Source organism: Toxotes jaculatrix, chromosome 11 (genome assembly GCF_017976425.1).
Source record: "Toxotes jaculatrix isolate fToxJac2 chromosome 11, fToxJac2.pri, whole genome shotgun sequence".
NCBI classification, from domain to species: domain Eukaryota; kingdom Metazoa; phylum Chordata; class Actinopteri; family Toxotidae; genus Toxotes; species Toxotes jaculatrix.
In genome coordinates, this window is record NC_054404.1 from 8,705,651 (window position 1) to 8,722,083 (window position 16,433).

Consider the following 16,433-nt stretch of genomic DNA (forward strand, 5'->3'; position numbering starts at 1 on the left):
AAGTAGAAGAAGGCAGAGAAGGGTCTGGTTGACGGGTCCCGTAAGAAGTAAATAATTTTACAGCGCCCCTACGTTAGGAGGGGGTACTGCACGACTGCACATTGTAATGAGTGAACGCTGATGGTACTGCGCATAAATTACCACAGAGGGCGCTGTAGTCAGAGTCACCACCGTCGGACCGTTGGCGGTTAGCAGGCGGCTCGGAGCGGGACCCTTGAAAACTAAAGCAGTTTATTGTATACGGTGGTCAGGTCCAGTGTGTGGCGTTAATGATGTATTAGCCTTTCTATTTTATTATTTTTCTTCTATTAAGAGTAACGTTTCTGTTCGTTTTAAATGAAAGGGCTACCCATAGTGGTGCTAGATTGAGATTTGTCTTCGTTTCTCCATGCTGCAAACTAACGTTAAAGTATCACATATCGCGATGTCTGTGAATTAACTTTCTAATCTCAGGTAATCTTCGCTACAGGAACTGGCTCGTTCGCCTCGGTCATTAACGTTAGCTATTAAAAAAAAAAAAACAGAGAGGGCACAAAGACCAAGACAATACAAAATGCCTCCCAAGAGGCAGCAGATGAAGCCGACAGCAGCCAACGTCTCCAGCTCCCTGGACCTCGAGTCGGAGGACATCAGCCTGGAGACAACCGTGCCCACCACCGAGGATGTCTCCTCATCCGACGAGCAGCGGAACGGGTCACAGAAGGTGACCCGCCAGCTGATCGAGAGGAAAGAGCTCCTGCACAACGTCCAGCTTCTGAAAATCGAGCTTTCTCAGAAGAATCTCATCATAGACAACATGAAGGCCGACCATATGTCTAAGGTAGAAGGGGAGGGATGTTGTACAGTCTGAACCAGAGGAAATATAGACTGTTAGTGTGCATATGTGGGTGTAACCTATCCCCAGGTCGTGTCTCTCATGTAATAACATTAAGTGGAGTACGGACTAGAGCTGCAGTGGTGACCACCTCCAGAATTACCTTTGCTGCAAGAATAGTCCTGTGATTATTTCCATGCATTTATATTTCAGATTGAGGAGCTGGAGGAGAGGCTGAATGATGCTTTAGGTCAAAAACAAGTGTTGGCTCTGAGACTGGACAGCCACATGAAACTTGCTCAGGAGGAGAACAGGTGAGAAAGGTGGAGGTGTTAGTGGACAGCGCCATATACTGCAGGAAAAGCGGGATTGCTGTTGTTATGGAAAATCTTTACTATATATATATATAGTGTTATTAATGTGTTATTATTTACTTGTTGATCTTGTGGCAGCCCAACAGAATCCTTTCAAATGCCTGGGATGTTTTTTTGTTGTTGTCCTATTATCAGTTCAGGGTTTCTGCACAGCTCTGTGCAGTGTGGGAATGTAGAATGTGTTACAAAGAAATTTCCACATCTGCAGACCCTGCACATGAATTCAGAGTACTGAAAATTATGCAAATAGTCAAGAATTTTCATTTTGACTGTGCGCTGACTGAAATCCAATTAGCAATTAAAGGTTTTAACAAACCCCAACCCCTTCTGTCATCTCTATCCCATTAGTTGGTTATGAAGCATTAATATGAACTGCGCTAACTAGGACTTTCGTCACTAGGAAGCAGCAGGCTCTGCGTAAGCAGGAGATGGAGGCCATCCTGTTCAGACAGCAGCAGCTAGAGGAGACCAACCGGCAGCTGTGTGAAAAGGCTGGAGAGCTGCGGAGGTCTCTCAGGGATCTGGACATCTCCCAGGACAGGTACCAAGAGCTCCGTGACCTTCCAGAGGACAAAATCTCCATACAGGAATATGTAGCTGTAAGTATGGTGGTGTTCTCCCTGATCGCTACAGCACCCTGTTGAGACATATTGATGGTGACCAAAGAGACAAGATATGATATAGTCCATGCTGAGTCTGTTAGAGAACACGGTGCCATCTCCTTTGTGTTGTGTGTGTTTAGATGCGTTTCTATGAGGTGGTGACTCCTCTGCGGGCTCAGCTGGCTGAGTTCAGTGCTCAGAAAGGCAGTTTGACTGAAGAGCTGCGTACACACAGAACCCAGATGAAGTCTTTGATGGAGGTACCACACACACACACACACACACACACACACACACACACACACACACACAAGCTTGTACTACATCTCAATGTTGCATTCTTTTATTTTTCTCTATGAGTTGTTAACATGTTTTGAAGTTAGCATTTTGTCTCATCTGTGCATTATCATTTTCATTTGTGTCTGTCATACCGTTAAAAAGGTCAGATGAACGTAACTGTTCATTTGAACAAGGCATAACAAGGTGCTTCTTTTTGTAACCTTTTCATGTTTGTGAGCACACATACACATACATACAGTCCAGAATACCAGTCAGTTGCATTATTGCTTTTCATTTTCTATTTTTAAGCACTAGAGAACAAACACGCTTTAAACAAACACACACCCCGGGAGGCTTTGAGTTACACATTCAGAAAGCATAGACATTAACAGTGGTGAAAGGGTCAAGAGCATGAATTTGCTATTAGACGATCTGCAGGAACTGTATGACACTATTAAGGCAGCATGTAGCAGTATTTTTGTGGACATTTTTTTGACAGGGAGTCTTGCTCAATTCCTCTTTTTAAGGTGTTCCTGCCTATTTGCCTAGTGTACTTAATGCTATGAATTCTCCATGCACTGTAAACGTTGTGTACATGTATCCACAGAGCTACGAGGAGGAGCGGCGGGTACGTGCTGAGCTGGAGTTGAGGAACCAGAGACTCACTCTAGAACTGGCTGATACCAAACAGCAGATTCAGGAAGGGGATTACCGCCGAGATAACTACCCAAATATCAAACGGTGTGTGTATGTGTGATTCTGTGATAGAACAAAGAGGTGACTTCTCTGTAGACTCGCTCATTTGATGAGGAGAGGTCCTTTGAAGGCCACAGTACAGTTTTTGCAATATAACATGGCATTTATGTTGGGAAAATAAGCAGCCAAAAGCCTTGATGATGGTTTTTTTTTTTTTTTTTTTTGGCTTTTTTTTTACACCATGAAAACAAAACTCTTGAACACGTAGGTTGGTTCATTTCTTTATTTTTTGCTGTAATATTTCAGAGATAATTTTTACTTGGATGAAGTCTAGTTTTCTCCTGTATTTAAATGCTGGACATTTTAAGTTGCACGTTCAAATGAATGTAAACATTTTATGCTATGGTTTCTAGCGACCGTGACAACTTTGAAGCAGAACTGAAGGAGTTAAAGAGAAGATTTGAGACACTTGATCTGGCTCACACTGCACTGACCAGGGAAAGGGACACACTCAGCAAAGAGGTGCGTCACACATACCTACACACACGCTCATGCTATATTTTGTCTTCATGATGTCCACTAAAGTCTCTTTTGGTATACTCTGTTGTCATAGTTTTTCATTTTCTCATCTCGCCCTCCAGGTGGCAACATTGCAGCAGTCTGTGACTCTCCTACAGAAAGACAAGGAATACCTCCACAAACAGAACATGGAGCTCAGTGTCCGCTGTGCACATACAGAAGACCGCCTGGAGAGGCTTCAGGTCCATACAGTTGATTAGCTAGAAGTCTCATCTCACACCAAATGCATTTGGTAAAAGGAAGGAGTCATCTAATGTGCTCTCACTTCTTGTTTTGGTGGTCCAGGTACAGTTAGAAGACACTAAGAAGGCCAGGGAGGACGCCTATGAAAAATACGTAGCATCCAGGTTAGACTCTGCAATTTTACACCAGTCACTATCAGCCAGTATTCTAGTGTTTTTGATACAGACGGTACAGACAGTAAAAATGACCAGATATTGACATTGATGGTTTCATCTCACCTCTGATCTGACCTGTAGCCAGAAAGTCTCAAAGGAAAATGTTGTTTCCTTAACTTTGTTCCTATTGTTCTTTCATCTTCTTTCCACAACAGAGATCACTATAAGACAGAGTACGAGACCAAGTTAAGAGAGGAGTTAGAGAACATCAGGCTGAAAACCAGTCAGGAGATAGACAACCTGCAGAGAACCTCAAGGGAGATGTATGAGAGGGAGAACAGGTATCAATGTTTTTTTGTCTATCGCTTAGGACACTATGTTGGTGGAAAAAAATGGAAATAAATATCAGAAGTGCTATTTAAACCAGATGTTCATGGTGTTCATTCTCATTAACCAAGTGTAGGTTTCGCATGTATTGTTGTCCCTATTTATATGGTTGCTGTATTGTTGTGTTGTCATGGAAGAGCTATCACCACAGATACTTCACAGTAGCATCAAAATAAAAGGAAATACCAACATAACTTCAAAAGAGTAAAGGCCTTTTTGTTATTAACATAACAGAGCACGCTGACTCCTTTGCACAGGTGTTGAGGGCATCTTTTAACTGTTTGTATGTGTGTATTTGACCAGAAACCTGCGTGAGGCAAGAGACAATTCAGTGCTGGAGAAAGACAGAGCAGTGGCAGCTGAGAGAGACACTCAGTCCAGATATGATCAGCTGCTGGAACAGTGAGTATACCGTCCATCAGACACATAAAGATTTGAAAAAATTTGGAATACACAAGGTGTCTGCACAGTTTCTGTCACACTTTGTTGATATTCTACACTGACAGATAACTGCATGTGCTAAAGTACCTGTACGTAGATGCTTTCCACCACTGAAAGCTGCTGTTTTGACTAACATGCAGTTTTATTCTTGATATAAAATCCACCTGGACACCAAGTTACACCGGACGCTTTTAGATACAATAGTGAATAAATGATCAAGAAGGGTTACATCACCAGTGGTGCATGATATGATATGGCATTGAAGCAAGCACCAAGTTCAAAAGCTCCGGCAGTCTTTTGGAAGTTAATCTCACCAACTACAACTGCTGTACATAAATGCAGGTTACTTCCTGGGTGCACAGTTGACAGACTGTTCTGTTTGTCAGGGAAAGTTGAGGAACTTCACCTGAGGGCAACAGTTAGACTGTTAAGAAAACTGAGGCCAGTTTGTACAGTTTTTTTTGTTGTCACAGTTAACCGCAGCGTATTTTGAATTCATTCCTTCTCTTTGTTGGCAAGTCATCAACGTTTTTGCATGTTGCGTATCAGTGTGGCCATAGCCAAGCTAGCGTGATTTGATAAAGCAAGCATCATTGCTGTGCTTCTTGTTATTTTTATTTAAACTTATAATCAGCCTGAATTCCTTGGTATTTCCCTGAAAGCTGTGAGCCCGTGCTTGCTCTGATGCTGTTGTGTGAGCCAGCAGCAGTCTGTCATTAGCTCATGTTGTGGGTGTGGCGGGACTTTGTTGGCTGTGGTTTACCATCTCTTACTAAAGATCACATGAGCATTTTGCTTAAAGGGTCAGGTCAGAAGGTCACATGGAAGTCAGAGTTCCCTGGAGGTCAGCTTAGTACCAACTGGTGTCACTGGCCTGGCTGCCTACCTCTTGGGAGTAAAATACTTTCATCGCTGGTTGAATGCATAATGAGAGACAGGATACTGTGTAGTGCTGAAGACAGTTTACTGTATATATTGAAGAAATCTCCTTAAACTGTGGCTGATGAGTTTAAATAGATTCTTAAGACTTTCTTCAGTTTCTTTCTTGTACCTGACAAAGGTTTTGCATGGACAAAGTGAACTCGGCTTCTGAAATGGTACCTAATGTTTGGTCTTTATACTGTTATGTTTCTGATTTTGAATATTACATTTTAATTAAATGGCGCTTTTTAGTCATTTCCCATTTCCAGACTTATTCTTAATGATGTGAGTTTAAATCGCGAGTCCCTGTCTCTGCTCCAGGCAACAGTGCCCATCTCAGTATAGCCTGGAAAGGTGCCTCTGGGTCATGGCCTTGTAGGAAGTTTCAAATCTTGCATGGAAATTGCAACAGATAATATTGTGAGTCCTGCTGCACACACGCACATGCACACACATACACAGACATACTTCAGGCATTTTTTTTTCTTGGAGGAGGAGATGTTTCAGTCACCCTCCTGAACAATGCATCCTGTTTTTGTGCTATATTTCTGCTGCAGACATACACGTCTGTCTTATATAAACAAATGGTGTGTGTTTGCACCTGATTTCTCTACTCACACACACACATAGTTTAAGGATTGAAAGGAATCATGTAGAGAAATATGTTTCCATAACAAGTCTTAATTTACATTCATGTCTCAATGTTTTGTTTTGTTTTTTTTAATTTTACACTTTGATTTACAATATTGTGTCTGCAGCAGGAAGACACGGATGTACGCACACACACACGGCAGCAGCATCAGCAGTAGTGGTGTCCCTGTCCTGGGTTACTACAACATGCCAGTCATTTCTTTAGATCCAAACCACCAGCTGTTGGTCTTTCCATGCACACTCACGCACACACTTCACTCTCCCTTGCATTCCCTCTCTGCTGCGATCACATTCCCTCTCTGCGCTGCATCGCAAGCCAGCAACGACAGATGCCCTTAACCCCTAACCCCATGCATGCCCCTATTTTTGGGGCAAAGAATGAGGCGGACAAGCTTGAAATGGCGTCAGATGATTGTAGCATAGAGGGCCATCTTGAATCTCAGGTCTCTATTTCAGAATTCCAGTTATGGTGTTTAACTTGTCCAGAACAAAGTGTTGAGTACGGTTTTCCATTTTCACCTCTGTAGCAGACATAAAGTTACAAAATCCAGCAAAATGGCCATGGGGAACCCCTGAGTCAGGAAGTCTTACCTGCTGGAGCTGTAAATATTGCCATTAAAGTTGGCATTTGAAAAGACAGAGAAAGAACATGGCTGACTACTCTCCCCTGGAAAAGTAAGTTACAGTTTTTAGGAACGTTTTGCCTCTTTGCATCTAGATTGCAGCCGCCATTAATAAAAGAAGACATAAAATGTCGACCATGTGTACATGTCTGTCACTGTGAGCACACAGCTCAGGCCTGTGCTCTATGGATGATGAAATCCTATCAGGTCAGCTGTAATCGAGAGTTATTAATATTATCCAACCAACCTCTGTGGCTTGATAGAGTCTGTGTGTGCGTGCTTGAAAGCCGCCTAAGGAAGAGCACTCAGCTCGGAAACCGTTGCCTGTCCTTCCTTTACTTTTAGGGCTTCAGTAAATGACTCTTCTCATTTTTTGTTGAGCTGGTGATTACTTTTTTCAATTAATCGATTTTTCGATTTCTTTTTTTCTTATTCTTAATTTTTTTTCGAATCGAAATTGTCTATAAAATATCTGAACATAACGAAAAACACCCTTCGTACTTCGCTCTTAGATATTAAGAGTACATAGTAATGTCTCTGAATTGCTTTTTAAAAAAAATCCAACTAACAGTACAAAACCCGGTGATACTCAGTTTAAGGTGATATGAAGAAGAGCAAAGCAGAAAATTCTCACATTTGGGAAGGTGGAATTAACAAATATTTGACAGATTTCAATCTGATAAATTAAAGATTTGATTTTTTTTTTTTTAGGTCAAGGTGTTCTGACTTTTCGTGGAACCGTGTCACCTATAAACAGAAACTATAAAATGCATTGTCTCTGTCTTTCTTCCCTACTAATTACTACCGAGTGAATCTGAAACAACTTTTTCTAGCTAGCTTTTTCTAGTAACTAGAATCATGGAACATCAAATAAGACCAAACATTGCTGCAAGCGCCATTGAGAAATGCTCTTCTGTCACCAGATGATTTAATACTTGGCTTTCTTGCTATGTGACTTAGTGTCGTACTGTTGTTGCCAAGCTATTAGGTGCCACTAAGCACTTAGAACATAAAAACCCAGAAGTGTTAATTGCGCAAGTCACACCAAATAATCACTTCCTTGCCTGTTTCAAAGCAAACATGTTATCATTCAAATTATCACAAAATGTAATTGTGGCAGTATGAACGAAGACATTGCAACATTTATTTGCAACCACCAGGCATGTCTGAGCTCAACCAGAAACCCAGAACTCAGTGTGAAATGCAGCTGCTTTATTAACTAGACATGTCCATGTTTCTGTCTGCACCAAAATATATGATCTCACTTTTTTTTTTTGTAAGCACACCTACTCACATTCATATTTAGCGAGGTGTCTGTCCGTCTGTGTGCATCCATCTATGCAGGTTTCGTCAGCTCCAGCTGGGTACTGACAGCCGGGTAGCAGAACTGTCCCACCAGGCCAAGCTGCACTCCTTCGAAGCTGAGCGCGCTCAGATGGTCAAGGAAGAGACAGCCAAGGCCCTGGCCCAGTGCCAGGTGGAGTGTGAGAAACAGCAGAAGAAACTGGAGGTACTTTCAACATAAAGACAAAAAGGAGAACGGGTTTTACCTGTCGCATTACAGGGATATACCCAGTTAATAGTCTGTCATTGTCGTGTTAGCGTTAGTCCTTAGTTGTAGTTAAGAAGAACTGATGAACAGGGTCGATGATACTAAATACTAAACACTTGTAAAATAATACAATTTTGGTGCATGTGCCATTAACAGATTCGCAAATCCCTCTTTGCCCCATTATCAATAGTTTCAGAAGTCTTGAGTCATGATATGTTATCATGCGGTTGCTGATTCATTCATTCATTCATTATACATAGGGACACAATATTTTGAAAAGCAGTGTGACAGTATTCCTGATGTACATCTGTTGTCCAGGTGCAGTTGTTGGTTCTGTACCTGGGGCGAATTTTGCTGCACTTGACATGATAAATGTTTTACTTGGATTGTGAAGGACATTCATATGAATGATTATAGTCACTTATTCTCCCCGGCAGTTTTCAAATCAGGCTCTGTGCACCCTGTGGAGCACAGAGCCTTTTTCTTCGTGCTCAGATTCACAGACTGTCACCTTGAGTGTTTGTTAAATCAAAGTCTCAATGTTCCATACTACGCTTCATTAACATTATGAAAGCAAGGAGAGACTGAGGCAAAGTACTTGCTACAAAAATCACATGAATTAATACAACCAAAAATGAACTATGGATTTTTAAAGTCATACATAGTTATTTTGTCATTTGTAGAAAATCTGTTACAGCCCCAATACAGCAAAAATTAATAGTTAATGATATAGTAATTGAATAATCCTTGCACCATCAGTCTGAGAATATTAATCTATTATCCATTATTTTACTACACTGAGAGAATGTAGCATTTGCATTAACATTATTCCTTGTTTCCAGCTGACTACCACAAAAAAAGCAATTCTTCTTTTGTCAACCTCTCTCTCTCTCTCTCTCTCTCTCTCTCTCTTTCTCTCTCTCTCTCTCTCTCTCTCTCTCTCTCTCTCTCTCTCTCTCTCTCTCTCTTTCTCTCTCTCTCTCTCTCTTTACTCTCCTCCTGTCCCACAGCTCCTCACTCAGGAGTTTTACAGGCTGCAGACGTCATCAGAGAGGCGGGCAGCGGAGCTGCAGTCTCAGAATGCCGAGCAGGCTTCTCGGCTGGAGACGTACGAAAAGCTGGAGCAAGAGTTGGACCAAGTCACCATGCAGGCTGCTGAAAGTAAGAACATAGCATTAGCTCCGTGGCGCCCATTACATTACACACATTACTGTGAAGTCAGAACGATAAAAGCACAAACAAACACTGATACCTTTCAAATGCATTGAACAGGCATCAGACAGTCTGTCTAATACAATTTACAGATGGCATCGTATTAGAATTAGATGTAGGGAAAATTTCTGTTATGGAGGTGTAATGTAGGGCCATGTGAGTCCAAATAGAACCAAATACTTAGGAGAATAAAAAGATGTGCAAGACAAGAGAATTTTTCTACAGTCTTTGTCCAGTATATTTTAAAAAGCCACATACAGGAGGACGACAAATAAAAACACAGGTTAGGACTGCAGGTCTTGAAACTTAAAAACACTGAATTAAATTCCTTCAAATAAGGTGTTAGAAGTTATTAAAAAGTCTTAAGAGGCAGGCTAGTTATAAACTGTAAAACTATTTACAAAATGTTTTGTCTTTATCAATAACTACCTAAGGCATGACCTTAAATTGATAGATAGTTCTAGGTGTCAACCCTATTTGTTTTTATTTATGTCATTCATATCTTTATACCTGTGTGACTGTGGAAGTTAAAATGGTCTCTGAAAGTTTTGAATTTAACTTGGTGAACCCTGTGAAACAACCACACATCACGTGGTTATCACAATGGAGATGTGTAGACTTTTTTTGTGTTTCCTTCTGTTGCCAGTTGAGAATGAAGAGGAGGCAGAGAGAGTTTTGTTCTCTTATGGCTACGGAGCCAATGTTCCCACAACGGCCAAAAGAAGACTAAAGCAGAGGTACAGTACATGGTACACTTAATATTTCAAGGAGAGGACATAATAAGTCCTGAGTTTCCTTCCTGACCACATAAAAGACCTTACAGTAACTTTAGTATTTTGTAATTTAAACATTTTACGTTCAGTGTTTATCAAAAAAATGCATTCTGTGGCTTCTTTAAGGCGCCATGGGGAAGGATTTTCAAATCCTTTACATAGGATCTCTAAAGTTTGTGTACAGTTTAGATTTGACTCTAAAATGTCTTTGTTTGTTTGTTTTCCACATGCACCTTGTTCCACATAAAATCTTTGATTTGAAGTACGCAAGTACAGCCAAAAAACCTCGATCACAACTGATGTGGCCACATAAACTGTAGGAGGAACAACACAGGGATACACACTAGTGTAAACTTGCTGGTGTTGTTATGTTTTGGAATTTCTGTAACTGTGTTTGTGTGGCTGCCACACAGTGTTCACCTGGCCCGCAGGGTGCTGCAGCTCGAGAGGCAAAACACATCACTGAGGAGAGAACTGGAGACACACAAGTCACAGACTGGACAGATATCTGAGGAGGTAAATACATACAAATGTAGACACACATACAACATTCAGGTGTGTGCTTGCCTGTGGATCATCATCCGTTGGATTATGTTTACTATTATGTTAAAAAAAAAAAAAAAGCTCAGCATTGCAAGTACTTGCAGTGCACTTGTTTTCTCACTATCACAAATCTCCCACGGCAACTGAGATTATGGTTATTTCTATCAAAGTCAAAATGATTTATTTCATCTACCTCCCTCTGATGACATAAGAGAGTCATTATAACAGAGCCAAGCTCGTGGCTCTTCTCTCATCATCCACTGTTTACCTTCTCACACCATCGCACGACTCTGCTATGAAAGTCAGTGGTGAGAGAACATCTAATCAGTCTCTTAAAGACAGACCCAGCTGTGGCATCAAACCACATTTGGGGTTTCTTTTCTCTCCGGGAAAAAAAAAAAGGACCACAAAAATGAATTTGAATTGAGCTGCTTGTGAGGTTGGTTACCACAACTTCAGGACTCATTGATGAGAGCGTCCTCTAGCTTTTTGTCAAAGTTTAAAAATGGTTCTGTGAAATTTCTACATTTAAGCTCGTGTCAGGAAAATGACAGGTTGTTTGTGAGCAGACAGCAGACACCGCAAACCTTACATGAGAAGAGCGAGAAGTCTTAGTACCTGTGACACTTGTTGACAGAGGGGGAAACAGTGCCAAAGCACCGTGACGGCCATGCTCTTCACTCTCCCAACAACTCACTGCGCTAATTACTGAGGCTTTTGTTGTGTTTGGCACACCATGTGCATGTGTATTCAATGCAAAGACCTTAATTTTGGGTGTGTGAATGTTGTCTTTTCGTGACTGTGTGAAGTCACGTGTCTACTACTCGTGCTCTGATGATAAAATTCATCCAGAAAAGTTTGAAATTATAAGAATGACAGCTCCGCCAGCCAGTGTGCTTGCATGTTCCCCATTCCTTATTATAATCGCAAGACGAGGAGAGATTTTGCAAGACATAATAGATTCTGAGCAGATTTCAGACTAAATAAGCCAGCCATTCAGCTGTCACCTGTGACTGAGTGGCACTCGTGTGGAATACCTCATGATTCATTGAGTATGAAAGGACAGGGTGAAAAATCATACCTGCCATTCACTGCAAAATGCAAGGGTGTTAACCACTTAACCACCCACACAGATGCCCTGACTAACTATCTATTGTCCTTTCTCCCCCACCCAGCTCTACTCACTACTTGCTGGCTGTAAAAGTGGTTTAATGTGTAACACCCTAACTTTATCTATTTCTTCACAGATTTTGAGCATGATACTGGCTGCTGAGCCGTATTGTATTAGGTACAGAGCGTGCACTCTTAGAAAACTCAAAACACTATAAAGGTGCTTTTCTGTCACTTATTGCAAGAAGCAGGTTCTTAAAATTGTGCGTTTTCTTTGCATTTCCATTTTATGTCTTCATCTCTAATTTAACTGTACGACTACTTTTAATAAAAAAGATTAAACTTAGATACGCCCTCATAAAAGCTCACATTTATGGCCATTTAAGCCACCAAGTCAGTAACAAGGACGTCAGAGTTAAAGGGATTTCGACTTCAGTTGTTGCCTCAACGAATTCTATTTATGTAAAGTCAGTTTTAAAGTGGAAATATTGCTGAATTGCTAACATCAGCTCTTACAGGTGAATGTTAAAATCATGGTGACAGGTGTTAAGCTGTCATTGTGACTCTCCAGAGTTCTTGGAGTCGTGCAGCATGTGAAAAATGTAGATCTGAGTTTTAGGTGTATAATTAAGTGAAAAAGGTGACCTGAGATTGTGTAGGTGAAGTAATTGTTCCTATAATTGCACATAGTATACACTCATGTTTTGTTGTGTCTTAGTTGTTTGCAGCCAATCAACTGTTACAGCACACGCAGCAGCCCTATAGCTACCTGATCGAGACAGTGAGACAAAGGGATTCACAGATCAGCACCCTGAAGGAACGTATCACCTCGCTTGAGGACGATGTCAGGTACATATACATATACAGACACACACATTCACAGAGAACAAACACATCTCTCTATTCAAGAATGAACTGAATGGAAAAGAAAAATCAGCACACATGACCTTTTTGAAGACCATAAGCGCTTCTGTCTTGCTTGCCAAACTCTTTGTCAGTTTAATTTTTTACATTTCATATCTCGTAATTTTTCTCATCATGGCAGGAGGCCATACCTGCCCACCCTTGGGCGTCTTCTGCTTTATCTCCATATGTCATCTTCTGTCCTTATCGCACCTTGTTCATTCTGTTTGTGCAAACCTGCATGTGTTTGTCTGCATGTGAGTGTTTAACATCACGCTTGTTAAGCACGCTTAAATGTACCTGGCACTGACCTAAATCCTCCTAGTCCTCCTCTGCATTCTAACCTGCGAAATATGCAAAGTGACAGACTGCAGGTTTTCTCTTGCTGCTCACTACCACTGAGCGCTCACCTGGGGCAAGCAGGAGAGCGAAGAAAATCCTTTTAAAATGCTCATAAGCTTCTCAAGCCTCCCCGTCGGACAGAGATGTTGAAGTTTTCCTGTGACTGTGCAGTTCATTCTGTTTAACAGCAGAAGCACAGCTCACGGGAGATTCTCACTTTATGTACCACAGGTCTTAAGTATTAATTGTATTTATAGTTTGTTTGGTGATGTTCAAAATTTCCTCACCTGAAAATGGCTCACATCAGTGTCTCAGCAAAGGCAGAGCTCAGGCGTTTTCTCAGTAAAAGGTGGTGAGGCTACCAATCTGTTATTTCAAGATTTTCAAGATGGTTTGCTTTAAAGCACCCAGATTACAAGCTCCTGCTTGTAGGTTTCACAGCCCCAGGAAAGAACTCTTGGACAGTACTGTTGAGTTTCTCTCAGAAGATATAAGACTCACTAGCTTGAAAAAAAACTTTTAAAAAGCAATTGCTTATGTAGTGTATTTTAGAAATTCCTGAGTCTTGTTTAATTTGTTGTTTGGCTACTCATGGTTTTATACCAATGGTTTATGCTCTCTGTACTTCTGCCATTTAAACTGATTGGTTCACAGTCCAGCATTTTTCTTCTTGTTCCACTGAAACACCACATCTTCACACGTGATGCAAGTCAAGCCAAGCCTGACCTGACTCACCCTAAAGCAAAGTAAAAGACATTCTAATTAACAATGGGCATTTACTGTAAACAATATATTACACTATTTATATAATCTTAAAATACCCTGCAGTAATCAATCACATAAACCGTCAGTGATTCACAGGACTAGTTCATCAAGTTGAACAAGTTATCAAGGGTCTTTGTTCTGTTCTCTGTTTCGCTTGCAACATAACTATGAGTAACCAGAATATTCTGATATAATGTTCACAATTTGTGTTAAGTACCGTAATATTTTTCTGTTAACTCAAGATCTGATCTCTCCGCCTGTTTTTTGGGCGGAATTCTAGTTCCCTGAGGAAAGAACGGACTGCTCTGCAACAGGTGAAAAACAACATGGCCGCTGATCTGGAAAGGCTCCTCAACCACCGAGAGGTACACCTGACGATGATGTTAACTGTTTCATGTTTTCCACTGTCATGTAACTGCAACAGCTACATTCAGTGTCTCCCATTCTTTCTCAGTATATTTTTCAGTATATATTTCAAAATGGGGAGAAACTGGAAATTCCAGGAAAAACCTTTCTATGAAAATAAAGATTTACCAGTAAAACCGCCATGTTGTAGCACATGGCCACTGTCTCCGATTGACTCAGGTGAGAGAACTGCTGTTGACGCTGTAACTGCTAACATGAGTGCACAGATTCAAGCAGTTATGCCTCTCCATTTTTTCAAACTGTAGAAAAATATGAAAACTAATTGATTATTTGACTAATCATTAAAGCTCTGCTTTTTACACTTAAAATAAACAGGCTTTTGATATTCAGACCAGACGAGTTATTGCACTGTGTTGCAGTGTTTTCTTCAAGATTGCGTGTGCTCGTATGTGCGTGCACGTGGGAGTCTAACCCCCACCCGCCCACGTCAGGCCAGCCGTTTGCTGTATGAAGTATGTGCCCTGTCATAGACAGCTGTTCCTCAGCTTGGCTGTTTGGGATGCCACCAGGGTGCGTGTGTGTTCGTGTGTGCGTTTTTGTGTACGTGTGTGTGCTCGTGCGTGTGTGTGACATACCGGGGCTCATGTCCTCAGGGGTGATAAATAGAACCGTGAAATGGCCCAGAGTCCTCCCCTCTGCCCTGCTGCCACCCCTGCAAGACCCTTGGGCTTGTTGAGCATATTGCAAGTTGTCCCATAGTTGGTCTTCAAGAGTTCAGCTGTGTTGGCCTGTGGTTCAGAACAAACATGTCACCAGAAAGCAGCAACAAAAATTCTTGAAAACACATTTTAAAGCAAATATTTGAAAAAGTATTATCTTAAAATATTACCTGTTACAATGTTTGCATAAAGGTATTTAAGTCATACTTAATATTTGTAATACATTTAGTATATGAATGTTTAGTTGATCCCTTTTTGAATTCTGGAGACTGAATTTCTGTTAAAAAATGACCAGGAGATCTAGTCGAGATTTCCGACCTTTTGGACACTACACTCCCAGTTATTTCTCACAAATAAACAGGAATGTTTATTGTTTTACCCTTGTTTTCACATCCCTATTTTTATGAACCACATGATTCTGCAGGAGTTAGCGGTGATGAAGCAGGTCCTGATCAGCATGCGGTCCAGACAGGGAGACGCTCTGGACCTGTTGGAAACAGATAAAACCGGTACCTGGACCTCGGGTGTAGGAAAACAACAGTCCACACGTATCAACAGGACCACAGAAGAAGAGTCACCAAACAAACCCAAACCCACTGTATTTGTAAGTGTCTAACTTGGCAACACCCTTCTATGAGTCATACCACCTTAACCTGCCTGGACAGAAGTTCACACAAAAGAGCACTAAAGATTGTCACGAAATGATAAATTGCTTTTCCGACATTTGGTTTCATTTGAGATTTTCAGTGCAATCCGCTAAGGCAAGATACGCTGTAGTATATATCCTTGGATCATGAAAAAGTTAAATAGGTAAATCCAAACAACAACTCTTGCTTCAGAGAGTCCACGTCTGACTTTTCTAACCATTATTTTTCCTCTGTGTCTCTTTCATTTGCAGACCAATAAAGAAGTTCCAGGCTGGTACCAAAAGCTGAAGCACAAACCCAAATGAACTGTCATGTGTGTTACTACTGCTGCTATTAGTTGTCACTCATAGCTTTAACAGTCTTTTATCAAGGCGTTTGTATTTTAAACTTGTAAATTACACTTCAGTTTTCAACTATTTTTGAAATATTAAAGCAGAAACTGTTACTGGTGTCAGTGTTTTGTTGTTCTCATCGTTGGTTACATATTGTTCAGAGAGGATAAATTCTCTGCGTTCTGGTCCAAAACCGGAGGTATTACCTTCCACGGGGTACACATTCCTAGCTAACTGACTGCCCAAAAATTCCTCTTTCTTGGCAGTGGTCTGTTTTATTAGGTCTGTCTATCATTATTTCCTCATCTTTTCCAGGTTTGCAGATACTGGTGGCCACAGACAAACAGCATTGCAGGAACCTTAGCCTTTGATTTGCACAAGCTGGGGTTCCTTTGGCTTTAAATATAGACATAGCAGACATACCTTTATCATTTCAGACCATGTTCTTATCGGTGTCATATTAA

At 41.0% G+C, this 16,433-nt stretch overlaps 1 protein-coding gene and 1 long non-coding RNA gene across 2 annotated transcripts; one reads left to right on the forward strand and one right to left on the reverse strand.

The window, feature by feature from the left end:
- Positions 1-177: 177 nt before the first annotated feature.
- Positions 178-16,082, forward strand: pibf1 (progesterone immunomodulatory binding factor 1). Its single transcript, XM_041049039.1, has 18 exons — positions 178-820; positions 1,028-1,128; positions 1,589-1,787; positions 1,931-2,050; positions 2,677-2,810; positions 3,179-3,287; positions 3,407-3,526; positions 3,630-3,691; positions 3,898-4,023; positions 4,373-4,471; positions 8,050-8,215; positions 9,268-9,418; positions 10,116-10,206; positions 10,656-10,758; positions 12,614-12,744; positions 14,186-14,270; positions 15,415-15,594; positions 15,889-16,082. The coding sequence occupies exons 1-18, from the start codon at positions 554-556 to the stop codon at positions 15,940-15,942; spliced, it is 2,298 nt and encodes a 765-aa protein (XP_040904973.1). The 5' UTR covers positions 178-553; the 3' UTR covers positions 15,943-16,082.
- On the reverse strand, positions 3,090-8,672 carry LOC121189164. Its single transcript, XR_005894842.1, has 3 exons — positions 8,000-8,672; positions 3,806-3,903; positions 3,090-3,667 (listed from the first exon to the last, which is right to left on the reverse strand). It is a non-coding gene; the product is annotated as an uncharacterized LOC121189164 (long non-coding RNA).
- Positions 16,083-16,433: the final 351 nt, after the last annotated feature.

Coding starts and splice junctions, on each gene's coding strand:
- pibf1 (XM_041049039.1), top strand. CDS start 554: ATGCCTCCCAAGAGGCAGCAGATGAAGCCGACAGCAGCCAACGTCTCC. Junction 3,288..3,406: donor GGGACACACTCAGCAAAGAG/GTGCGTCACACA, acceptor CTCGCCCTCCAG/GTGGCAACATTGCAGCAGTC. Junction 8,216..9,267: donor AACAGCAGAAGAAACTGGAG/GTACTTTCAACA, acceptor CCTGTCCCACAG/CTCCTCACTCAGGAGTTTTA.